At 37.9% G+C, this 27,599-nt stretch overlaps 1 protein-coding gene across 7 annotated transcripts in view; it reads left to right on the forward strand.

The window, feature by feature from the left end:
• The window catches only part of EXOC6B (exocyst complex component 6B), a 559,588-nt gene that overhangs the window by 400,330 nt on the left and 131,659 nt on the right, over nucleotides 1-27,599 (forward strand). For 6 of the 7 annotated variants that reach the window (XM_028514764.2, XM_028514769.2, XM_028514763.2 and 3 more), the window contains one exon: nucleotides 13,851-13,924. In XM_028514764.2, coding sequence (XP_028370565.1) covers nucleotides 13,851-13,924 — 74 coding nt within the window. Of the gene's footprint in view, nucleotides 1-13,850; nucleotides 13,935-15,350; nucleotides 17,846-27,599 lie in introns of those variants that run through there. The other variant, XM_036028073.1, reaches the window with a different exon arrangement.

Here is a 27,599-nt window from a genome sequence, read left to right on the forward strand (position 1 = left end):
TTCTATATTAGCTTACTTTTGGTACTTAACTTATTCAATTAAATTTATTTTAATTTTATTTAGTTTGATCATGCATAAAATTTCCTTTTTCAGGATTTATTTTTCACAAACCTTATACAACTTTTATAGTCTCTCTTAGTTTTTCTCTTCTTACTCATTCAAAAAGAAACAACCTTATTTAAGGACAAACTAGTTTATTTTAATTCCTTCAAAAATGTATTTTCGTACCTTATACCTTCCCTCACTGAAAACACCCACCATTGTCTTCCATATTAATTAGAATTTATATACCTTAGAACCTTAATTTTTATTGATGAATCAAATGTAAGTAATCAGCATTTTTTAGATTGACAAATTTATGAATCTATTTTATAAGCTTTAGAAACAAGTTTTTTACTGGTAAAATACAAAAATTTTTATTAACAGATCTAAATTTATCTTTTAGTTTTATTGTGATAAGAGATCAAAAGTAGGTAATTTAGACTATCTAGTAATTAATATTTCACTATTTCATTTTATTTGGGACTAATCTAGATATTTAATAATTTTCATCCTTTAACTTTGTAAATACTAAAGTTTTAAGCTACCAAAGAGATTCAGAAAACCATTTAAGTACATGTACATTATAATTATTGCTAAGGAGTTAACCTAAAAGACACCTTTTTTATCCTATTTACATTTATTTAATTGACTTGCTCAAAACAATTAAGTTTAGATTACTTATGAAAATTTTGCCATACCAAGTTATTTTCCTTGCTGACAAGTTTTGCAGCAGAGATAATATGAACTTACATAAACCCAGGTAGAATAAAAGTATTACTTAATGCTGATGATTTTAAAGATAGGACTATTTAACCAAACCAAACACAGAACCATCTTTAATATCAAGTATTTTCCCAAATCATTGGATTCTGAAAAGCATTTGCCTTAGTCTGTTATATTTTGAGAATTCTCATGTAAATGCTTGTTTGTTTAAGCCAATTTAATATTACACATGAGCACTACCACTCAGTGGTAGGAATGTGCTATATCTAGAACGTACATACACCCACTAGTAAACATTAACAGCGATCTCACAGCTTTCATTTTAAACTGCTAGTTTTTGTGTCCTAGGCACAATTCAAAATCCAGAGGAAAAACTGCATCCAAATTGTTTCTGACAAATAGACTAATTTAAGATTTTGCTCAAATGACCAAAAGTTTGCATGCTGTAAGAAAATAAAATCAGTAAACAACATATCTCACTCACTCACACTGTCCCCCTACAACATGCAATACTGTCAGATTTAACTTGCCAACTCTAGACCAATTTCAAAACCAGTTTCACATTAAAAACAAAGTTCCATGACTGAGTCAAACTTCACTGTTCACTCCTCCAAGGTCTACTGAAACACGGTCAGAATCGCCTCTACTTCCTATAAGATGAGACAGATTCAACAAATAACAGATACAATTTCAATAATTCTAGTGGCCAACTGTAACTTCTTAGGGTCCCTTCCCTAATACAACCAATAGTGGGAGCCCCAAACCAAGCCAAATGAATCCCTTAGGGGCCCAACCAGAAATAGTGGAGGGCCCTGGGATTGTCACCCATGTCTCTTCTAAACCACATGCTCAGTTTCCCTCACTGCAAAGTGAAAGAAGTATAGGTCAACCATGCCCAGTTAGCTGTGAGCACTGCAGATTTGTCCGTGGAGCCATCAGTTCGGGTAGCTGCTGAGCAGAATCTGGCGAGACCGCCACTGGTCAGGGGTTGCTGAACTACAGGCAAAAAGCCCACTTAGGGCTGAATTCCATCTGAGTTGCTGTTTGTTACAAAACAAAAAGAATTCATCCATTTGGCACTAGCAGAGCCAAACACTAGGCATGGAGGATTGCAATAGAAAAATACTGGCATTTTATTGTGAGTGGCACCAACCAGGAGAATGGGAAGCTAATGCTCAAAAGCCTGAAGTCCCTGATGGCAAGTAGGATACGGACTATATAGGGCAAAACCACATGACACTGTGCATTAGGGGGTTGGGGTTGTGCTGGGAGCTAATTGGTCGGAGATCAGGTAAGGGTGATAAACCATTTCTTCAGGTCTTGAGGACAGCTCTGAGGTTTTTTTCAGCATCTCTCTGTCTAGTCTCATAGGAAAGTAACCAAGGGGGGTTCACCTTAAGGCTCAGACACTGAAACATATGAGTAATTCAGGTCAAGATGTTACCTTTAGCTTGACAGAGGTCTGCGAGTCTGACCATTATCAGCTCTGGGCTACTGTCTTCTACTGCCTGAGGGTTTGCTGATTATGAGGAGTATAGACATATTATTTCTAGAGCTGGGATTTAAAACTGAACATAATCAAAGTCATAAGAACCCCTGGTTTCAGTTGGATTGTTTTACCACTTTTCATTAAAATTTCATTTTTTGGGGGGGGATTTCTGACTAATACTAAAACAATTCTGTGAAGCAAAGAAACAAAGCTAGAAAATATTAGTTTTCTTCAGGCAAGCTATGCAGAACTTTGTACTTTGCCATATGGAATATTATTGCTAATAAATGAAGACTTGTTTAAGTTAACATTTTTTCTTTTTAAATATTTTATTGTATATGCTATTACAAGTTGCCCCACTTGAATATTTTTAAATTTTTAATTCAATGAAGAAGGTGGTCATATAGGGGGAAATGCATATTAATGTATCCAATTCTTGTTTTCACATTAATTATGCTGGGATATGTGTGACTATAACCTAAATATTAAGGTGGACCCAGTATTAAGTTACATTACATTTCCATAATTCACTAGAAGAACGCATAGAACTCAGTAAAAGTGCTGTACTTGTGATGAGTTTTATTTTGAAGGCTGTAACTCGGGAACAGCCAAGTGGAAGAGATGCGTAGGGCAGGGTCCTGGGGAGGAGGTGGGCAGCAGGGTTTCCACCTCCTCTTCTCACGGAATTCGGATCTGTCACCCTCCTGGCATCTCTGCGTGTTCACCAACCCGGAAGAGCCATTGAGCTTCAGTGTGCAGTGTTTCTGTGGGATTTCATTTCATAACTATGATTGAGTACATAATTGGCTATATGATTAAAGTCAATCTTCAATTCTTCTCCCTGCCTGGAGAAGGGGCATGGGCTGAAAGTTTCAACATTCTAATGAAGGGCTTGGTCTTTCTGGTTTGTGCTGCCCCTCCTTTAAGACTATCTGAGGACCTACCTGCAGTTACCTTGTTAGCACAATTTTAGGTGTGGTCCAAAGGAGCTCATTATGAATAACAAAAGATACTCCTGTTGCTCAGGAACTTCCAAGAGTATTGGAAATGCTATGCCAGGAGCTGAGGAAAAAGACTCTATATCTACACTCTATATCTATATCACCTATATCTATATCACCTATATCTATATTCTTTATTATATCACGGACTTCAAGGGTATATCAGATTCAGTTACATAGCATTAAGCAAGTGAAATGCTACCTGAGTTTTCCAGCTGAGACATCTGGCTCTAATGTGATGGGCCCAAAATCACATAAGTAAATTGTAGAAAGGACTGTAATCCTAGTTATCTCAGCTAATGATATGTCCACTTTCTGGGGACATCAGGTTAGACTATGAGACTAAGTGTTCCTAGCAAATTGTGACATCATCCATGAAATGTGTACCAAAGAAGCATTATCTACTCTCAGTTTGGAAAGAGTTGTATTGACTTAACCAAAAAAAAAAAAAAATCTCACTCTTTTAATTTGGGAAACATCCTATGTGGTACCCACCGTACTCATTTCTCTGACTTTGGGCTTTTTTCATAGTGTAGAATGACATACCTCCACCTTGTTCAAGAGTCCTGACAGTGAGAATTGATACTTCTTCTTTCAATGGTTCAGCGTTTATTTTATGTTGCACACTTATAAAATATTTTGCACTTAAAGACCAAGATTGTTAACTGTCATTGGCTGGGGAACTGAGTCAAAGAATTTTGTCCAGAAACTTATATGCTGATCAGCTATCATCATTTAAAAAAATTCTACTCTACCATTTTCTAAAAGTGATCTATGACCACTTTCAACAGGATAAGTTGAAAAATAAATAAACTACTATGAGAAAGAAGAGAAGAAGGGTAATACTAGCATAAAGATTCATAGAGACACGATATAAAAATTTACTGACTTGCATGCTGAAGGATATACAAAGCATATAGCTCTCTCAGAAGGCAACATATTTTTCAATATGAGCTGAATAAGTATATTGCATAGAATCATGGACATGTGCTTTAATTTTTATTTCATAGCCAGTGTAAAAATAGAAATCAGATTGTTAGGAATTTTGGGAGTACTCTTTTTGTCATTTCAAAATCTGAATCATTTTGTGCACATTTCATTTTGGTTTACATTCATCACAGTCAACATCATCTAGAGCCGCTCTGTCCAGTGTTGTAGCTGCCAGCCACAAGTGCTGTGAGCATTGAAACGCAGCTAGTCAGAAATGAGACATGTTATAAATGTGAAATACATATGGGATTGTGAAAAAAATCACGAATAATTTGAAAATATTCATGCTGAAATTAAAATATTTTAGGTATATCAGGTCAAATAAGGTATTATTAACTTTTAATATTTTTGTTTTTTTAATGTATCCACAAGAAATTCTAAATTTACACACGGCTCCCCTTTCTATTTGGACAGTGCCCTACAGAATTCTTTTGTGACGTAAAGTTTCAGATAGCCATAGCTTTAGCTTTCTGTATTGCATATATGCATACACAGAAAAATCACTGCTGAACAAACACATGGATAAAATTAAGTCCTTGAAAGCATAGGAAGAATATCAAGGATATAAAATTACTTCTTCAGAACACTAGTCTTTCTCATCTCGGAGAAAGCCCACCCCTTTTACGGCAGAGCCTCAGCTGCCCTGGAGATTATGCACAGAAGCACTGCTGATGGCTCATTGGGAGTGGCTTCTGCTCGCCATAATTTTGAAGATCTATTGTGAAATTGGGCCTTATCTTGCAAAATCGGAAAGCGTTTAGAATGTCAGAGGAAAATTATGACTTTACACAAGTCTATATATTTCTATGATTTTATTGTTCCCTAAGTGGAGGAGAATATGTCATCTGTTTATAAAAGAACATGTAAAGTAAATATTTGTTTTGAGACATTCCAGGTGGGGGTGCATATTGAAATAGACTTAGAGGGGTTAGATTCTAACTGGTTCACTGACTTACCCAGTTTGGCCTTAATTTTTTCACCTGTAAAAAGTCTTAGTAATTATTAATGCTCCTTTCAGTTTTAGAATTTTAGGTTGTAGGCTCAAGTCCTAGGATGTCCTTTGCCAGTTTTCTTTCTTGGCTGCTATATTTCTGTAGAAATTAAGGGATAGTTCAGTGTATATGGCACGACATCTTTCTACCACTTGTCCTGACTTTCTTTAACCCTTCTTCTGCAAATCACACAATGTAAAAGTCACTCTGTTTAATTTAGTGAGTTCAGTGAAAGTATTCTTATCTATCATTTAGAATATTTTTTATTTATTTTTTAATGTATTGGGGTGACATTAGTTAGTAGAATTATATAGGTTTCAGGTGTAGAATTCTACAGCACATCATCTGCATGTTGTATTGTGTGTTCACCACCCGAAGTCAAATCTCCTGTCACCATGTATCCACCTTTACCTTCTTCGACCTGCCCCACCCCGCTTCTCCTCTGGCAACCACCATACTGTTGTCTGTGCCTTTGAGGTTGGTTTTTGTTTTGTTTTGTTTTTTGCTTAATTCTTTCACCTTTTTCACCCATCCCCACAACCCTCTCCCCACTGACAGCTGTCAGTCTGCTCTCTATGAGTCTGTTTCTATTTTGTTAGTTTATTTTGTTCATTAGATTCCACATATGAGTGAAATCATATGATACCTGTCTTTCTCTGACTGTTTTTTTTTTCACTTAGCATAACATTCTCCAGGTCCATCCAAATTGTCACAAAAGGTAAGATTTCCTTCTTTTTTATGGCCAAGTAGTATTCCATTATGTAAATGTATCACAGCTCTCTTATCTACTCATCTGTTGGACACTTGGGCTGCTTCCAAATCTTGGCTATCGTAAATAAAGCTGCAAATGAACACAAGAGTACATACCTTCTTTCAACTTAGTGTTTCAGATTTCTTTGATATTACCAGCAGTAGAATCACTGGGTCATGAACCAGTTCCATTTCGAAGTTTTTGAGGACATTTCATCCTGCTTCCCACAGTGACTGCACCAGTCTGCATTCCCACCAGCAGTGTATGAGCGTTCTGTTTTCTTCACATCCTCACCTGCACTTGTTGTTTGTTGATTAATTGATGATAGCCATTCTGACAGTGTGAGGTGGTATCTCAGTGTAGTTTTACCATATTTTGCCATGCATAATGCACACCCACATTTTGGTGTGCATTATACATGGCAAAATCTGGTAATTTGCATTTCTCTGGTGATTAGTGACACTGAGCATCTTTTCATATATGTATTGGCCATCTGCATGTCCTCTTTGGAGAAGTGTCTGTTCAGGTCCTTTGTCCATTTTTTAATTGGATTGTTTTTTTTTTTTTTTTGGTGTTGACTTGTTCTTTATAAATTTTGGATATTAACCCCTTATGAAATGTATGATTGGTGAATATGGAACCCATTCGGTGGCTTGACCTTTCACTTTCTTTTGGCTTCCTTTGCTGCACAAAAACTTTTTAGTTTTAACCAAGGATATAAATGGCCTATTCTTGTAAACTTATAAGACACTGAAGAAAGAAACTAAAGAAGGTACAAATATGTGAAAGCATATACCATGTTCATGGATAGAAATAATTAATATCATTAATATGTCCATACTACCCAAAGCAACCTATAGATTCAATGCAATTCCTATGAAGATACTGATGTGTTTCACAGAAGTAGAACAAATACTCTAAAAATTAAATGGAACCACAAAAGACCGCAAATAGCCACAGTGATCTTGAGAAAGAAGAACAAAGTTGGAGGAATTATGCTACCTGATATCAAACTATACCACAAGCCCACAGTAATCAAAACAGTCTGATACTGGCATCAAAATAGACACATAGATCAATGGAACAGAATAGAGAGCCCAGAAATAAACCCACACCTTTATGATTAATTAATATTTGACAAAGAAGGCAAAAACATTCAATGAGTTAGAGATAGTCTATTCAATGAATGGTGTTGGGAATGTTGGAAAGATATGTGCAAAAGAAATGAAACTAGACCCTTCTTACACCACACACAAGAATTCTCAAGGTGGATTGAAGACTTAAATGTTACACTCAACACCATAAAAATCCTAGAAGAAAACAAGGCAGTAAAATCTCGAATATGTCTCATGGCAGTATTTTTTTTCTGATATATCACCTCGGGCAAGATAAACAAAAAAAATAAAATATTTCTTACACAAAGAGCAGCACTTTATTTCTACAAGGGCATCCAGTGCCCCCTAGACTTTGTGAGACGGTAGGGACTTATATCATCTCTTTCTTTAAATCTTGAACAGAATTGTTTTCTAGTTTTTTTCACTAGATTAACTAATTTCATTGAACTGTTTTACTGATTATTCTTATATGTTAAGCAAGGCATAGAAATTAGCTTCTCCCATTTTCTATGTTAATTCCTCATTAGATGGCTTCCCACTCCAGGTGAAGTGCGCCGTCACTGACACCAGTCACTGCAAGTGCCTGGACCCTCGTTTCCTATGCGAACAAGGTGCAGGCGAGTGGGGACAGTTGGCCTGTTAGCAGCAGCATGAAAGTTTCTTCATGCTTGGGGCCATTTCCTAGTTCATAGGGGATTAATTCCTTATTAATGAAAAAGCCATGTGTACCTATCTTAGTTTTCAGTTGTCTTCCAAAGCAACAGGAGCTTGGAGAGTTGAACTTGGAGAATTAAACTTTAAAAATTATTTATAAATCTGGAGTACTGGTTTGGCATTTGCTCTCATACTTTATTACTATCGGTTTTCATCAGATTTCTTTCACAGAAACTTTGAGAATAGGTACAGGTTAGCCTGTACTGTCCTCTGCTCTTCTTCATGTGGAAGATCTAGTGAGTTACATGTAAAAAGCAAAGAATAATTTACATCAGAGTCATCATACCCTAGACAAATAAAGGTGGCTCTTCTTTATGATCCAAACAAGCACACTTGCACAAATATAGTCAGTTGAATCTCCAAGGAGTTTTTCCCTCCCACAACCTCTCCCCACCCCATCCCACCTCTTCTCTGGTCTCCTTGATATCTCGCACCTTAATTCCTACTTCCTTATGTTCTGGCTGACCTTTCTCTGACCATCAGGGCCTTGAGTGCATTCCCTGTGGAATCCATCAACTCCTCTCTGTAATTAGCTTAGCGGAGCCACTGTGAAGTGATGCAAGAAGGCTTTAGCTTCCCCAGAGCCACACTTTGTAGTCCAGCACACTCCTTATCTGTTGCTCCAGGGAGCCAGATACCAGGAAACCATTATGTTAATACAGCAACAGCAGCTCTTATTTTTTCAATCCCGCAAAAACCACATGTGACCTGACATGATCTTAAGATATAAACAAGTACCCAACACACTTTGGGCTCCCAGGTACTGAGTTTTCTTTCTTGCCTGACTTTTTGGCCAAGACCAAATCCCTGATCCATTCACCGAGGGATGGGGATGCGGTCATGCCCACCATCTGCCCTGGAAGTTTACTGGGAGCAGTAGTATGTGATGTTATTCAGGGACCTCTGGTTAAAACTTTATGTACTTGCTTTTCAACTTTCATTTGAACATATTATGTTTTCTTCCAACAGTTTTATTTTACCTATTTGCTAAGTATTGTACTAGTTTTGTTTTTCTGAAATAAATTTTACTTTGTTGTTCATCTTCCTTTGAAAATTACTCTTGCTCTGTGGACAATTTGCAGAGATTCAGAAGAATTAGTTTTATATTTTGTTTCTCACAACTTGCTTTTGATAAACTACATAATGTCCTATCTAGTTATACAGATTACAGACTAAGGCAGTCATTTTGACTTCTCAAAGCCCCTTATAACTGACTTAACCATTTTTTTCTAATTAGGGTTCTGTGTTCTTTATAAAATGTATATTTTGTTTTCTTTGGCCAAATGTGAATGTGCCTGATAATTTTGAATTAAAAAAATTTATTTTCTTCCCCATCTAAGTGACAGAGTTAGTAATTTTCAGACCAGCCTTCAAGAAGTCTAGAAAGCATTTTGAAATTAGTGGAATCCCTCCTCTGTTTTCTCTCTCTTTCTCTCTCTTGCTAATAATATGAAGATTATTAGAAATGTAAACTACAGGATACTTTTGAGAAATTAGTATTGTTTTCAGAAATGATTGTCACACATCATAGGTTTAACAGTAGTGAGAATGTGAGGGAATGTTGGATATGTGGTTAAGTAAAATGCTTCTTGGTGTGATTTTCTTTTCCCACCTAAACATTCACTTAACAATATGCCTTCTTTCCTGTAACTTTTACACCTCCTTTTTATTTTTTAAAATGAAAACCTTCATTAACTTCAATGACTTGGCAATTTACCCTTTAAAATATTTTTCACATTTGCAAATCGATACCATCTTTGACTCTGGGAGTCTATCTCTTGACTGGACGAGGGCGGGGAAGAGCTGCTGAGGAGAGGCGAGCTCTCTGTAGTATGGTTCAGTGCCGGTCAGTTACCTTGCTGGTCAGAGGCTTTGCTAATCTCAACAAGCTTTCCAGTATGAAGCTTTCTTGCCGGCCTCACTGGAACCTTGTCTCAGTGCCCAAGTAACACGAGATGGTCAAAGGGAAGGTTTGCTTCTGTGCTAACAAGCACCCTGATTTCCTTGTGATACTCAGGCCATTCTGCAGATTTCCCGACCATGGAAGCTTCTGTGTAGGCTTAGGCCATTTAGAGACTGAAAACCTACTACAGATCTTGGGATCCAGAGACAAGTCCAGAAAGGGGCTCCTGCACTGTGTCCTACGTATCCATTGGTCCCACTTGGCCACATGTGCATACATATTCCCCATTCTGTGGTGTCAAAAGAAGGAAGATTTTCATTCGTGGCTCTAGAGAGAGGCTTGTGTGTACATATAATCAGCTTTTAGAAGCATCAGTGTACCACAGCGGATCTCCTGATCTTCTTGTCCCCTCCCATGTGTAGTTTTCCTCCTTTCTATCAGGCAGCATCTGGGAATTCACGTGTGTAGGTCAATCTCCGTTGCTTCCCATGATAAATCTTGAACAAGTTATATCTCTAGGCACTGGAAAAAGTACTACTAAATCAGCACCAATAAATAATTTGGGGTATGTGTGTATGTGCATGCCCGTGTTCTTCTGTTTCCTTTTCTCTTACTATAAAACTGGTCTGGAATCATTTTTAAAATTTATAAAATGTAAAAAAGAATAAAGCCCTCTTACAATCTTCCTCTCAGTGACAGTTTTAGTTAATATTATGAAATGAGTGCTTACTGTCCTGTTTTCTATGCATTTTATATTTTATGTGGTTGAAATTAGACTATATACAAATTTTTGTGTTTTTTAAAAATATTCATACTTTCTTATGCTATTAATAGTTTTGATATATCTAAAAAATGACTCTAGGACAACGATATGCTTTTAAAAGTACAGAGTCACAAATTGCATATCAACTTTATGCTTCTATTGAATTTTTAAAATAATACCAATGAAAATTACTGTGCTGTGCCGAGTACACTGGTAATTAGGCATATTAACCTCCTTTCAAGTGAAGCACTTAAGCATTTGCCGATAATAAATTCGCAGTGCCAGCTCAGAACCGAATGGTAGCTGAACTTCTAATGTTTTGTCTTGGATATACAACTGTTTTTTAACCTCTGGTTACCAACCCTCTGAGAAGTCAATGAAAGCTATGAATCTTCTTCCCAGAGAAATGCATATTCACACTAAAAACTGATTGTAATGATAATGAGTTATGATATGCCAGGCACACTGCCAACTGCATTACCTGTGTCATTTCATACAGTCCTCAGAGCAGCACCGTAAGGGATGATGCACTGTTAGCTTTATTTTTGAGATGAAGACATTGACGCTTTAAGGAAATTAATTTTCCCATGACCAAGGAGCTAGTCACTGGGGCTCAAACTCTGATTTTTATGACTCCAGAGCCCAGCCCCTAAATCATCGTGCACCTAATTTTAGGGAAATTATAAATTCCCAAAGCCTACTTATTAATATTCATGTTAAGGACACCCTACCTATTTCAATCTAAGGATTTTTATTGGCAGTGAGGTGTTTGTGTGATTAATGAATGTTGCTATTTTTCTAGCTTATTTAATATATAAGTATTTGTTGAACATTTACTACTTTGAATACTCATTAGGTTCCATGATATGGCCCTTATCCTTGAGGAGGTCACTGTCTTCATGGGACAACAGTGGTTATGTGTATCAGACAATGAGAAAAATAACAATATGAAGTTGAATACACTATAATTAGATATTTCCATAGGCAGTACATTAAAATCAATCTCTTTACATTGTCATACCTTGATGCAGTTGTCACTCTTTGACTCTCTGATTTATAAAAGGGAAGTCAAATCTAAAAGGCCACTGTGTCCTCTGGGAAGCTGGAAGATTCAGTGTGTCATAAAAATGAGGTCTATAAAGTGAGACTCTGAGAACTAAGGGTGTACTACATCCAGAGTCCTGAGTGGTTTCATCAGCGTCATCTGTGAGCCCCAGGGAACATGCCCACTACGGAGATTCAGAAATGTTTAAGCCAGCTCTCAAAGCACGTATCACAGGTAATTCTTTGGAGTGGCAAATGGTAGGCAGTAGAACACCTTACTAGTTGCTGCATTTGACTCAAGTAGGGTTCCTGCTGACAGAGAGGACTGCAATGCTTCAAATCATGCTGCAGAGCCTCGAGTCATGCAGGAGGGGTAGTGGTGATTTCCTGACTGTGGATGAAACCATGTTGCATGGGAAGCTTGTTTAAGTGGACCACCTGACAGTCAAGGCTGTCAGAGTGGCTGTGGCTATAATTCAAAGAACTGCTCTCTATAGGAGCATGTAATGGGAAATTTGTACATGTGACTTGCGCAGCTGCTGTATGCAAGGTTATCATAGATAATGGCTATTATAAAATATGAAGGGTGGATTATGTCAAACTTTTTACTAATAGGGTCCTTATCAACTCTTTGTACAGCTTTATAATTTTACTTCTTTAAAACTTTAATCATTTGACCTATCTATATAGTAGAATTAATTTTTAAAAAGCATTGGGATTTTCTTTTCAAAGCAAATAGAAACTTAGTTATGCTAATCACAGTATATAGTTTGTCTCCATTTATGAGTCATTTTTATTTGAAATGTCTAAAATAATATTCTTTTATGACATTTGTACTATATTTTAATCAGTTTAATAAATTGTTTTACATTTTATTGTACGCACTGTTTTTGTAATCCCTGCAACTAAGCTTGTTAGCATTACTTTTAAAGTGAGGCAAGGATTTTGTGAAAACCTGTATGTCTGTGAAATCCCTAGATGGAAAATATTTTTAAAGAACATAAATTTTTATCATTGTTCACAGATCATTTGAATCTCTCCAGCTAGTTGAACTATTTTTCCAGACAAATATGCAAAAATCTTGATGGATTTTATTTAATTTCAAAAGAAAAATATGAGACCAACTCTATAATTTCTTAAATTCATTCCTGGGGAAAAATATAATTGAAAGGGAAGCATTCCTTTTCATGTTTCCTTTGAGCAGATCCTTGAGTTTTTGAGGTAAATAGTAGATTGATGTTAAATGTCCATCACACTTCGGATTCACAGAAAGAATTCAAGACGTAGTAACTGTCCACCCTTGAATTGTCTGTGTGTGTGTTTGCATGTGTGTGCCTGTGTATGGGGCTTACACCGGACTGATTTCATAATAAGTAGGCTTAGGGACAATAAAATTTGACATTCTTAACTGTTACTAGCATTTGTCCCTATAGCCCTGTGCAGTTATCTTCCTGTAACGATGCAGAAGCCGGAGTCGTAAACTGAGCATGTCCCCAAGGCACTGCCATACATTGTGAATAGCATTCACGGGGTCTGGTGTCTTTGACCTAGGACTAAATTGGAGAAGAGGGAAGAGAAAAAGAAGTTTTGAAAGTGGAATAGAAGTCAAGAAGAAAAAATATGCTAGAAAGACAGACATGTGTAAATGTTCCCTAAGTTTTTGAAAAAGGATTTATTTAGATGGGCCTTTTCATATGTGCAAATGTTCCTTTGCTCAAGAGCCAAACCTTGTATCAGGAGCCTCTGTTACTGGTGCAAGTGTGCAAGTGTGTGTGTGTGTGTGTGTGTGTGTCAGCAATAACACACTCATGAGATAATATAAATAATCAGTGAGGGAATAATTAATGATGTGGCAGGGAATATTTTTTGATAAATGCTTGGGGAATGAGGTGACAGGCGTGAAATTGGAAAATTCCTTCAGCGATCTAAAATATAAATAGCTTTCGGAACTGAAAAGAGTTTCACAGCTGAAGATTTTATTGTGTTGAGAGGAAAAACTTTTTTCTCTCCCCCACTCCCTCCTCCTTTGCAAGTTGTTTGTCCATTCACAAAACAAATACTCTGAAGCCCAGCGCGGCTCATGGGAATAAATTTCAGGTCGAATTAGTACAGTTTCCTTGCTGTCAGGATGCTGGAATTAATGGTGTTTTGATGACACAAATTTTGAAGGGCAAACAAAGAAGCTGAAGGGAGAGAGACATGACTCCTTAGAAGCTTGGTCCTCCTCTCCCCCAGCCTCTCTTGTCTTCCCTGTCATCCGTCTGCCAATCTCCCTGTCCATGGTTAGTTAAAGGCGCTTTTTATCCTCTTTTCTTTCCCACAGAGTTTGCCAGATCCGGCCCGGTGCCTGGGTTCCAGGAGGACACGCTGCAGTTGGCCTTCATCGACTTGAGACAAGTAAGTCTTTGTGTTTTTGTTTTTTGTTTTTCTTTTAAGATGTGTGACTGAAGACCATCAGGTCTTAAGGAAAAGGGGAGGGAAGGGGGATTGGCGTTGGCGATTCACACTGGAGACCTAAGGGTTTTTCTCTGTGTTTGAGGCCACCTCTTTTATTTAGCTATCTGGGATCCTTAGCTATGGTGGAGTTAAAGGTTTTGTGGGTAGAAGGGAAGGCAGGAGGTGGGAGGAGGGACCCAAAGAGTAGAGGGACTCAAGTGACCCTCAAGTGATGTGACCCATTGTGCTATAGTTGGCTTCTGCAGACACAGCAAAAAGATAACTCGGCAAACCAATGCTAAGCAGGTGCACTGATGCAGAGACTGCCCGCCTAGAGAACTTTTGTTTGCAGATAATGAGGGCAGCAGCATTTAAGGAAAATGAAATGTTTTACATTCTGGATTGTTGGTTTGCCGTGTTGACTTGTTTCTGTTGACTGAAGTCTTCCCGTCTCCTTCTTCGTGGAATGTGGTCAGCCATGAGTGACTAAGTGGTCATTTTAGAAGATGATTAGCAAAGGCCCTGACCACCCATGCTAACCTGACAGGCAACCCTGTTTAAGTAATGTGATGAAAGCCCATCCTGAGCCATACCTGAGCTTTGCAAGCCCATCAGATAGAATGAGTTGTTCCATAGGGCTGTTGCCCGCGGGTTGGAGTGGTGGGTGGGCCTTGGTGGTTTGGGTACAGAGGAGCAGGATGGGTGGGGGCCTGAGGAGGGAGAGAGTTAACTGGGCTCTGTCATCTCTTCACTCTGAAGATGGATGGGGTTGGATAGAAAGTGTGAATGAAGTAAGAATCAATGACTGATGCTTCTCTCCTATTAAAACAATCTTTTTTTTGGTCTGTTTTAAAAAAGGGGGCTGGCTTTGTTTCTCCTGCCATAATGATTCAGTGCCTCTTGTTTTCAGAGCTGACATAGTTTGCATTCTGAAAACTTTTAGATGCCCAGGGTATTTCTTAAAGCTGTATCGGTAGTCTCCTTACCACTGTGACTCGATTCATGCTGGAACAGCTTTTAACCCATAATGGATGGCTTGAGCTACCCCTGAATCCATGTGATGGGTGGTGTAATCTGTCATCTGATGACAATTCTGGAAAGCCCTGTTAAGCAGAAAATAGAATATTGTGTCTCTATAGATCTGCCAAAGTTTGAGGATTCAGGCCGCGTCCCAGAAACGTGTGTCAACTTAATATTTGGGGGCCGAGGTGGGGGTTCTCTTACACATAAAGGCTTTCTCAGCATGGTCGTGAATGGAGCTCAGTAGCTCTCTACACTTAAGGGTTTCCACCTGTGGATTCAGCCGCTCAACTGAGACATTCAGGTTTTAACCCCTTGACTGATGTAAGACTGGGACTTTGGGACTTTGCTTTAGGGTTTTGTGGAGTGGATCTGTTGGACTTTTCCCCCTTTATCTTCTCAGAAACTTCTGAGCCAATTGGCTTTCTTGGAAAGCAGAAACTGAATTTCATTGGAGAAACACATTTGAGGAAAAAAAATTTCCCTTCTCACTATTCATGAGAAGGCAGTGTGGTCATTCTCTCCAGTTTGTGGTTTGGGTCCCTATGGAAAGCAACTAGTGTTCGCAGAAAATGTTAACTAAGGGAATAAGTTAGAAAGCACAGCCAAAATAAGGTGAATCTGAGCCGGGGATGCATGCTCCAGCGCTCGTGTGCTCTCAGCGAACCCCGTTGTTTATGCTTAAGTTCCTGTGCTCTATCACATCGTGTTCTCCAGATCCTTGTATGATGTTTTAACAGTAGAACCCAAAACTGCAAAATTTTGCTAATAATGAAAGAGTATGTCTCTTCTTATTGAATCTGTCACCTAATTTCTATTAACATCAGTTTCTGTTAAAGCAGCTTAAATTTTTTAACAGATCATTTGAAAAACTTTACCAGCTCTCGAGCTGTAGCTCATTATTAGGAGGTCTCGGGTAGGTTGAATTACTGTGAGAAAAATTATCCTTCCACATCCTATCCCAAAAATGCTGATCTCCTTGCAGTTATCTTAGTCATTCTCATAATTTATTGCAAGTGAGCATCTTTTTAAAAGGAGACTTCTTTTTTTTTTTGAACTATAGAGATGTTCCAACTATAAATAGAAAGCCTGGGAGTATGTTTCCAAAGGAAGTACCTAGACTTCAAATGAGGCATGATTAAGCATTCTTGAATTTGTGTCCTTTGCATGTGCTCTTTGGAATCCTAAAATAGAGTTAAAGAATTCAGAGGCTGGAGGCTAGTCTTAAAAATCCCGCAGTATAACCTTTGGCCTGATCCTTGAATCCCTGTACAGCACCCCAGACTGTGCTTGAATTTGTTCCTTGAAGACAACTCACTGATTCAAAGCGGCAAGGTCCACCTTAGGACCATCTGACTGTGAGGAAGATATTTCTTAAGTTGGCTAAAAACTGTCTCAGTTAACTTGGACTCCATGTTTTTATTAATACACCCCAATTTGGGGGATGGGGTTTTATCCTGATTTGTAGAACTTCCTATCTTGTAATAATTGAGTCTTTCAAATGTAGCATTGTCACCTATTCCTCATCTAGTCCCTATGTGGCTGATTTTATGGACCAGAATTGGGGACTTTACTCTCTTTGGACTATGTTTTTCTTTTAAACACACTAACAACACAGATTTTTATCAATTTTATTTATTTAGACTATCTAAATCTTTTATGTTCTGATTTAGTTATCCACTTCATTAACTAAATTTTATGTCCTTTATAAGTCAAAGATAACAATAAACAGGAATGACTGATGTCAAAAGGAAGAAGCTAAAGTTAAGTTGTGGGTTGCACACTCATGCAAGAAGGGGATTTGTCCCCAGTTTAGTGAAGCAAGGATGTTCTTTTACTGTCATCGAGTGTATTTACCTCCCTGGTTTATGAGTACAGTCATCCTGAGCATGCTTTCATGTTCTTTTGCTTTAGAGTGTCTCAGATACTATCAACTGGATGATAATTTTTAAAATATTCAAAACATGGCATGTGTGATGAAATCATCTCTTTATAGGTTGTAATAGCAGGGTGTCATTTAAAAGCTATAGAATTTCACTAGGGAGCAAATTAGATGTGGATAGCAAAACTTCTCATCCTTTCTCTTTTGTCCTGTCTATTCTGATTTTCCTGCTTCTTAAGGAAAAAAGTGATGTGACATTTTGAATGTATAAGCTTTCATGATATTGTACATCATAGCACTTGAAAGTTATAGTAAATTTACATACATATCTCATTTGTCAGATTTCTGGGGTTAGAATACCTGGTGTTAATAATAATAATGTTAATTAGACAATAAACATCAAAATCTCCTTTTTTGCCACTTTGTACTTTCTATATTTCCAAATTTATAAGAGTAGTATTGTAGTACAACTTCACATTCCTGTACTAAACATATGTGCATATTTCCATCACAATCCAAAGTTGGGTTAATACTAAATATTGAGAAGGACAACCTAAGGGTTCACTTATGAACTACCTTGAAGTGACATGTACACTCCAAGTACTTGTACTTGCTGGACTAAAATAATGGGGAATTGCAATACAAGGCCAGTAGTAAATTCTCAGGAGTTATTTGATTTTTTAATAGTGCTTTGGTTTGTATTTTTCTAGTTGTTAAACATTCAATAGATAATGCTGATGAACACCAGAGCTTGAAGTTTAGTTAATTTTTATTTCAGTTCATCAAATTCTGAGTGTCTATGATGAATGAGCACAAGCTAGGTTCGTGGAAGTACACAAACAAAGAGGATGCAGCCTCTGCTCTCCAGGAGCAAAGAGGTGGTCAGCAAATACTTGACTCTAACATAAGACACACTGTGAAAGTATGACATTCACAGAATGAAGCCATTAGGTATGTTTCAATGATTTCTGCAGCTTTTGCTAAAAAACCACATCACTCCAAAATGTATTAGCTTAAAATAAGATCCATTTATTTAGCTTAACTTTTTACAGATTGGCAATTTGCAGTAGGTTCAGCTGAGCTCACTCAGGTTTTGAGGTCAGTTTGCTAGATGAGCTAGGGGCTGCCCGGTCTAGTATGCTGTGGCTAGGCCACCTCTTCTCTGCTCCATGTGATCTCTCATCCGGGGCAGCCTAGACCAGGCATATTTACCTGGCGTCTTGTCAGCATTCCAAGAGAGCAAGAGGACATGTTGCCTTGAGGCCTCCACTTGGAACTAGCAAACCCTCTACGCTGTTGGCTACAGCTAGTTACAAGACTGGCCCAAATTCAAGGAATGGGGAAACAGTTTCGAACTTAACACTCTAGCTGGGATATAAGACTTTTATGTAAATAATGCAAAATAAACAGCGCAAGTCAGGAGCAAGATTGTATGCATAGGTACCAAAAGAGGTCATGAAATAGAGAGGTTTTTTGTAAAACTGAGCAATTATAAAATATTTCATGGAAAAGGTGAAGAGTTAAACAGAAAGTTAGATGTTGATGGGCAGAAGTTATTTCAAGTATAGAAAATAGCTAGTTTTAAGTTTTGTTTAAAACCATGTGTGTTTTTTTCAACAACCAGTTTGAATTGAACATACAAGTAAGATATACATATGTTGTTGAAAATAAGCTGTGTAGTGCTTACCTGACTGTAAAGGAAAATTATGCTTTCAGTAGAATGTTTGGGAAATACAGAAAGGTTCAAACAATAGAAGAAGTATTTTCTTCAATTTCTTTACCTATATATAAGTTTATAAAAAGTCAGGTTCATACTGTGTATATAATATTTTAAACCTGATTTTTATTTATATAGCATTATTAAACTGGGAGAGTTCCAATGATCTTAATTTTAAAAATATTTATAATGTAAATATTTTTATAATATTAGTCCCAAACACTCACATGTTTCATGATAAAAAAAATATAAAAGGATAAAAGTCTCATTCCTGGTCAACATTTTTCTTCCTAGAGCAGCTGTTCTTGTTAACTTTTTGTGTATATTTAGAAATATTTATACATATTAAAGTAATTACAAATATATGTTCTTTGTTTTTTCCTTTAGCAGTGTGGCTCAGAAAGATTTCAGTGTCAGAAAGCCAGGCCTCCTCATTCTTTTTCAGCACCGCATAATATTCCAACGTGAAATTTTCATGATTTTCTTAAGTGATCTCTACTGCCTGACAGCTGCCTGTTCCCAGAGCTTTTTTTACTACTCTGCTGTTACAAATGACATTTCTAAGAGACACCTTGCATACACACACTTATTTTTATCTGTAAGTGTGCCAATCATAAATCCCTGGAATAGAACTGCTGGGCTAGAGCACGTTCATTTGTCATTTTATAACTATTGTTAAAATTTCCAGCCCAAGTCTTTGCTCCAAAAAGTGTACAAAAAATGGGTGGCAGACATTTAAAATAGTTGTTCGTTATGTTATTACCTAATTCATGACTTGTGTTTTCTATCCTTTTGCACCTGAACTGCTGGCCTGAGCCGAGTGCAGTGTCATTCGCAGCCCCATCAGCCCACACTGCCTCCCGACCTCTCCATCTCATACATGGTCTTCTTAGCCCAACTTTTTGTTAAGTCTGCTCTGTTTCTCTGGCTTTAGTTTCTCTCTTTCCACACCAATTCCTTTCCTCTTTGAGTCAGGCTGGTATGATAATATCTTCTGATTTTGTATCAGTCACATGGTCTGTGATCATCTTCCAGTATACTTCACTGTTTCAGGTATAATACCAGCAATGTCACTGTTTCCTCTGACATCAAACCTGAGTTTACAGATCTTACCTCAGTCTCAGGGAGGAAGACATGTATGTGGTCATTGGATTCTCAGGGGGTGTCTGCCTGAAGGCCCACAGAGGGGCTCGTGTTGCGCGGGGCGCCCAGCAGCCCTTCCTCCATGACTTTGTGTGTGTGATTTAACCAGGATCTAGGCTATCTTCCTTCCTTTAAGAATTAGGCTAATTAGTTTAAACCACCATTTCTTAATTTCTCTTTTTTATTCTTATTTTTACTGTTCAGCTTCCTCATGGGCCTCTTGTTTTATCTTATACTTTTCCTCATCAAATGCTGCTTATTGCAGGCTGCCCTGAGAAAGTTCACATTTTTGTTATTCATATTCATTTAAGGGACTTTCAACTCCCCCAGAAAAATTACTTGTGTTATTTGTATACTTATTTAATTTATAGCTGTTCATCTTCCATGTTTGACCAATAGGAAAAGGTTTGAGTATGTTCTTTTCTTCAGTGAAATAACCTTTTCTGTTCTTGGTCCCAACTGTTAAATTACTTCCAGCATATGTAAGTTTTATAAAGCTGAATGAACTTGACTGTGGCATTGCCTCAGACCTCTTGAATGGAAATTGTTGGCAACAACTCTTATAGCAAAGCTATCCCAAGATATCTATGGCTTTTTTTAGATTGAGCTGGTTACATTCCCTCTAGGCCAGCTATTCCCCAATTTCTAAACCATCAGTCTAAAGTAAACACAGTGCATTTCCACTGCAGGCACTTAACCTCCCTTAAAAACAAGCATAGGACCTCAGAGAAATAATTGTATACTTCTTTGGAAATGTTGAACAAATTCTGATATAAAATTATTACCTTCAGTTTGTGAATAACAGGTAGGGAAACCTGAAAATAACTTAAGAACCCAATTATATAAAACTGTCTGTCCTATTTCCCATCTTATCTTTATCCTACTCAATAAAATTTTGGTTTTTGAATCAAATTGCCTTCCCTTCTCTCTGCCCTCCCCAAGTCTAATGAAGAATATTCCCACTAAGAGGAGTGTTCCCTCTTTGCTTGTCTGCTCTTGGCTCTTGTGGCAAGATCTTAACTTTGCCTAGTAATTGCTTATATTTTAAACTCAGTAGAGCACCCTACTATATATTATATAAATAAAAAATAAATTTTTGATACAAATCAAAAACTTATTTTGTCTGATATACCAACATATCAACATAATATATAGCCAGTAGAATTTCTTTTTAATGTTTCACTATGGTCAGTCTAATCAACCCCCAACAAGGAGGCCAGTGTCGGGGTGAGACAGTGCCACACCTTGAGAGGCCTCAGGTGTCAGTCTTCATCACAAGCATTCAGCTGTATTTAACAGGAAGAAAGCTGTCTCCCACTTGTACTTCCTAATACTTGTTTGTAACCTGCCGGTGTAATTTGGAGGGGTTTTTTTTGGGGGCGGGGAGGGCCTATAGTTTTCCCCCATATTTACAGAGCTGCTACAAACAGAGTCATAGTGGAAAAGACTGGAGGGGCGGGGAAGGGGTAGTGTGGGCAGGTGGTCATGAGGGATAGTCTTGGTGGAGGAAGACAGAGTGGCATACAGACCCTGTAGCGGTAAAGTGTATGGATCAGTGGGGCTGTCAGGAGACGTACTCTCCACTTGCTCAACTAAAGTATTTTGTCGGCCTTCAGATTGTGTTAGATCTTGAATATCCTGTAATACTAGAGTCATCTGCACCAGAATCAGAAATCAAACAGTTTGACAACTCATGGAGTTGGAAGATGCCATTCCTGTGACTAATGTGGGTGGAGGAGTTAGAAAACACGTCATCTTGGAAAAGGTTATCTGTATCACCCATACGGTAGCATGTCTGTGTGGACAGCATGTGTATGTGGGTAGATGTCCTTCTGTCACATCCCAAAGGCATTTGGTGATTAGAAGAGGATGTAGTAAGTAATACAGACCACCCACACAAATCTTTTTTGCTGTGCAGAGCCACTAAAGGTTTCTGCAGACCACAGTCCATGTCTTCACATAGGCACAGAAAGCATTTGGCTAAAACATAGACCTCCCTGACTGGAAAACCTTCCTTCGCTGTTCAGCACTCTGCCTCGCACTGTTGCAGGGGGTGTCGTGGTGTAGTGGGCTTAGTGCAGTGACCAGAACCTGGTCCCTGCCCAAGAGAAGCTTACAGTCTTGTGTAGTTTGCCCTTGCTTATAACAGGCCTTTTAAACATTCTACTCTTCCTAAAAATCTCTCTTCAGGTGGCCTTGGATCTTCGAGGGGATGCCACTTTATTTAGATTTTGAGTTTTTGTATTGATGCTGCATTGTTCAGTTTTAGGGACAGCTGCCTAGTTTTCTGGAAGGATCCCCAGGAAGACAAATCTGCTGTACACTGATACACGGGCTTTCAGAAAAGAGCTTTTAGCTATGGTTTGGCATCCTGACATAAATAACATGGTCAACTTGAAATACTTTAAGAAGTGGTCTTTTGGTTTTTGAAAGCAAGGTTTTCTGGTTGAAATGACAAAATTGTTTTGCCCAAGTTGTTTTGACAAAAACCCATAACCTTCAGAGTGATACTTCTAACCCCAAAACAAGCTCTGACATCAAATGATTCCTAATCCCAAGCAGGGGAGAGTTAACACCTTTGTGTCTGATTCAATTAAAAATATATAACATACTTGAAAGTAGACTCCACTGAGCTAGACCTTTAACCCCATGTAAGCCAAGGCTGGCCAGCAAACACAAGGATGGGCACAGTTCATATATAGTCTTCAGCTACTGGGTGCTGCCGCAGCTGCTCAGACCAGATGTACCTCCTTACCTTGCTCAGGACATTAGTATCTAGAGCCATCATGGAAAATATATAGACAGAATCAGTAATAAGTAACACATTCTAGGATTTACAGAATGGAGAAGAGTCTGTTCTTGAACCGCTGAGACTCTGTCTCACCTCATGAACTAGGAAGGAGGTAAGTTAAAAAATTCTGCCTCAGAGCTCTTTTTTTTAATTTAAGACAGAAGCTTTTTTTCTCTCCAGACCAATATCCAAGCAGAGCTCAACTCTTATAGAGAGTCTGTAAGGTGTCATTTTAAGTGCTAGGTATTGACCCCGGTATTTAATGGGCCAAATGGCATCATAGCAAATGGGGAAAGTTGGTTTCTATTCATTATCTTCTCACTATGGAAATCATTTTACCAACTTAATAGATCTAATTTCTTAAGTTCTCATGGAATTGTTTCAGAAGGTTGGGAATCAGACGGGAGGGAACAAGTATTAGTAGTGGTTGCTAACCACATGGAGACCATGGTAATCTTATAAGAGGTAGATTTCTCATTTATTTTTTTTAAACAGTGAATAGTTGGGGTCCTTGAAGGGAAGGTGGGAGGTCTGATCAGCTCTACTGTATATTTTCCAGGGGCTTTGCTCTTCCTCAGAGAGGAAGTCACCCACTTAGTAGGAATGTGGGCAACACACACTCAGTTCTTTGCACAGTTGAGCTTGGTAGAGAGGTAGCTTCTGAGCCACTTTAAGGGCCTCACCCTTTAGACAGTTGGTCTAGAAATGCCAATGCATGATGACAGGCACTGTGGGCCCCATCGGTTCTTAAACTGTATTAATGGCAAATGTGCAGAGACAGACAATGATGAGGAACCTTCATTGAGGAGCAGTTGTAGACAGTTTTTTGGTTAGCAGGAGGCAAAACACCAGGCTTTTGACATATTTTACCATGAATAATACATTGGTTTTGGCCTTTGACGCATGGGCCTTCTAGACTAACATTATCTGTCATTACTGGCAGCCCATATTGGCACAGTGTTGGGTTGATGGGGGTCTAACCCAGAGGCAGCGCTCTGATGCATAGAGGTTCCATCAGGGGATAGAACAGCCTTTTCCAGAAGTGTGTCTCGTCTCTGACAACCTTCCTGCCCCTTTGCTCCAGTAGAACAACTGTAACTTTTAATGTGGGCATGGTGCCAGCATCATTTTAGATAGCCTCATAGTGACATCTATCAATTCAAAAGCTAGAGTTTCATTCAATTTCAGCTCTTATGTGAAGAGCTAATAAGCATAGCATACTGAACTACATGGCAGTTTCTGTTAGCTCATGAGCATTGGTGATCCTCTCAGCTGCATTCTAAGAGACCTAGGTAATCTGCTAGGCTTGCCTGAGGCCCTGGGCCACTCTCTGCTTCTCCCAACAAGCCATACTTTAGAAACTCTGGAGGTTTGTCCCTTATTTCCTACACACTGCATGAACATGCATACTCATATCTGACCATCTGGAATCACATACCTGGAATCACATACCTGGAATCTGACAGTCACATCTTTAGGAGAAAGTCATCACCAGTGAATTTCCCTGGGAGTAGCAGTGGTATCAGAGGTTGTTGTGGTAATGTTGGCGTAATTAAAGCCTAACAGGTTATGAACACAAACCTCATCTCTATTTAACTACACTGTCTAGTGTCCCTACAAGGACACTCATAGGCCAAGGAAAGGGCAGCAGAGCTGGGCCTTGGAACTAATTTCTAACTAACTAGTGCATACTACTGCAAGCCGCTGGAGGGCAGCAGAGAGTGACAGCAAAGGGCTAGATGAAGGGAATAGGGGCATATTTCGGTTTGCCAAGAAAGAAGGCCCCTTAGCTGTGAGAGAATTAGCAACCTGGGAGCCACAGTTACAAGCATAGACCCTGGGGAACAAGAACCAAAAAGAGCATCCCGAATCCTGATCTGAAGGTTAAAACACTCTGTCTAGGCAAATCAGGAACCAGCAATGGGTAAAGAATTGCGGTAAGACTGGCTCTGAGAGGGGAACCAAGCAGCATTGGTAAAGGCAGAGAACCAAAAGGACATTCTGAAGTACCAAGTTCCAAGAGTAGCAACAAAGATGGAACAGGAACCAAATGAAAGAGAGAACTACAGTCAGAGGTCAGACAGAATGTGTAAGTTGAGGAGGCAAAGGAAAGATGAATTCTCTGAGGCAGCCATACCTAGGATGGAGACTCGTCAGCTGTGTATCAGCAAACAGGGAGTTCAGCCACACAGCCATATTTATGGGATTCTTGTCTCTTAAAGTAGCTTCTCCTTGGTTAGCTAGGATCATTTCTTTCTTGGTCTTTCTTGATTTCAAGAGCAAATTAACTTGTAGAGAATGTAGGGAGAGACAGAAAAAGAGAGAGAGAGAGAGAATTGAACTTGGGCATGAAGGCCTTCTGAATAGTATTGGTGTCTAAGGACAGCTCACTGTTCTTAGAATAGCTTCTGAGGTTCCCTCTTTGTGTTTTATACTATACCATTTGCTAAGACTACCCAGTAGAAAAGAAAAAGTGGCTCTGCTGACTCCTTAAATAGGCAAGATCCTCAATCAATCCAAGGACTTAGGATCTGTTCCCAGTAGGAGAGCAGAGAGGTATTGGGAGTCTCTTCTAAATGCTGAACACTTAGCAGTTTTCCAAATCCCTTAGGGATGGAGAAAGGAATCTATCATGTCCTATTAAACTTCTAGTATCTCCTTTATTTGTCTCAACCCCTTAAGCACCAGGAAAATGGGACTGCTGTACCTGCAATTTCCAGGAGCCCTACACCGGGTGTCAGGACAGCGTCGTGGTGAGGAAGTTTGAAATTGGGCAGACCTGGGTTACTAGTTGTGACATTTGGCAAATTATTTGATCTAACATTAGTTTCCTACTATCTTTGATTATATACTTACCAAATATTAAGTAACATAATTACTTTTATTTGATGCTAACTTTATCTTATTTAATGCTTATAACCCCTATAAATTATTATAATCAATTCATTTTTATACCCTAGGATCTAAAACCTGTTTTATCTTGTTTCCAGTTGGTTACTTCATAAATATACAGGTGAATGACTGAATAAATTATTATATACCCATATAAAAATATCAAGTCATCAATAAAAAGGAATAAACTATTCAACACATCTAATTCTAAAATGTATATAAAATTCTAGAACATCTCTGGAGAGGAGCTCGGTGGTGGATAGGGGGCACGGGGGCACGACTAACTGCAAAGAAGCACAAGGAAATCTCTCGGGTTGGTGGAATGTTCTTGGTGGTGGTGGTGGTGGTCACACGGAGTGTGTGTTTGTCAAAACTCATGAAACTCTACATGTAAAATAGATTCATTTTATAGTACATAAAATTATATCTGATTAAAAGTGACTTTTAAAATAGGCTAAAAGTTATAAAATTTTATATAAAAATTCTATAGAATATTACATGAAATTCTACAATTTCTATTTTTTTATACCCTTTATGCCTGGCCTCTTTCATTCAGTGTAACATTTTGATATATACCCAGGTTATTGGATGTGCCAGTAATTTTTGTTAATGAGTGATACTTCTTTATATGGATATATCATAATTCATTTAGTCATTCACCTACTGTATTTATGGACATTTTGTTGGTTCCAGCTTTGTATTATTATAAAAAGGCTCTGTTAGGAGCATGCATGTCCCAGTGCTTGTGTGGATACTGGCTTCTATTTTTCTTGGGTAATTCTAGGAGTGGGACTATTTGGTCTTTAGTAAGTGTCTACTTAACTATTTTTTTTTTAATGTCAGACTGTTTTCCAAAGTGCCTGAACCATTTTTCATACCCACCAATAGTGAATGAGAGTTTCAGTTTGTTTTACATGCTCTTCAACACTTGATGTGATAGTCTGATGTGATAGTCTTTAGTTTGTTGGTTTGTTAAACTATAATTTACAGAGTAAAATTCATCCTTCTTAGATATACAACTCTGTAAATTTTTACAGACTTATACAGTTGTGTAACCACCTACAAAATCAAGATACAGAATATTTCTATTACTCAAAAGTTTCTTTATTCCTCTTTGCAGTGAGTCTCCTTTTCCCACGCCCAGCCCATGGCAGTGACTGCTCTGATTTCTGATGCTACAACTTTGTCATGTATATGGACTTATATATACAACTGGAATCATACTTTTAATTTTGATCTCTTTTGCTTAGCACAGTGTGTTTGAGATTCATCCATATTGTTGCATATGTTAGTAGTCTATTCATTTTTATTGCAGGATAGTATTTTATTATAGGGATTATTTGTTTACTCATTGTAAACAGTTGATGAATAAAGCCATGGTAAATGTTTGTGTAAAGGCTTTTATGTGGACATATGTTTTCATTTCTCTACAGTATGCAGTTAGGAGTGGGATTACTAAGTCACATATGAAGTGTACGTAACTTTATAAGAAACTATGAAACTGTTTTTCCAAAGTGGCCTTTCTACTTTTCATGTCTACCACCATATAGAGTTGTATCTGCTCTCATATATTTGATGTTGTCAGTTTTGTAAAATTTGCACCATTCTAATAGGTATTTAGTAGTGTCTTGTGGTGGTTTTAATTTGTATTCCTGTAGTGACTCTGGATGCTAAACATTATTTTGTGTTCTTATTGGGAGTCTGTATGTCTTCTTTTGTGAAGGGTTTATTCAAATTTTTTGTCCAGTTTTTATAATAATCCTTATTATTGAGTTGTAATAGATTTTTATTTATTCTGGTTAACAGTCTATTGTGAGTTATGTGTTTGGTAACTTTTTTCTCTTAAGTCTCTGGCTTTTAATTTTCTTAACAGTATCTTTCAAAAAGCCTGAGGTTTTTATTATAATAACATTTCATAATGATGTCACTTTTTATGGGTCGTGCTCTTTCTGTCCTATCCTAAGAAATTTTTGCTTAACCCTGAGTCACAAAAATTATCTCCTATGCTTTATTCTGGGAGTGTTAGTGTTAGTGTTTAGTGTTAGTTTTACATTTAGGTTTCTACTGATACATTTTTTAGTTAATTTTCCCTTAGATTTCAGATAGGATTAAGGTTTGTATTTGTATATAGAATGTGTAATTGTTCTAGCATCATTTGTTAAAAAGACTATGCTTTCTCCATTGACTTGCT

The sequence above is a fragment of the Phyllostomus discolor genome, chromosome 6, assembly GCF_004126475.2.
Source record: "Phyllostomus discolor isolate MPI-MPIP mPhyDis1 chromosome 6, mPhyDis1.pri.v3, whole genome shotgun sequence".
NCBI lineage: Eukaryota > Metazoa > Chordata > Mammalia > Chiroptera > Phyllostomidae > Phyllostomus > Phyllostomus discolor.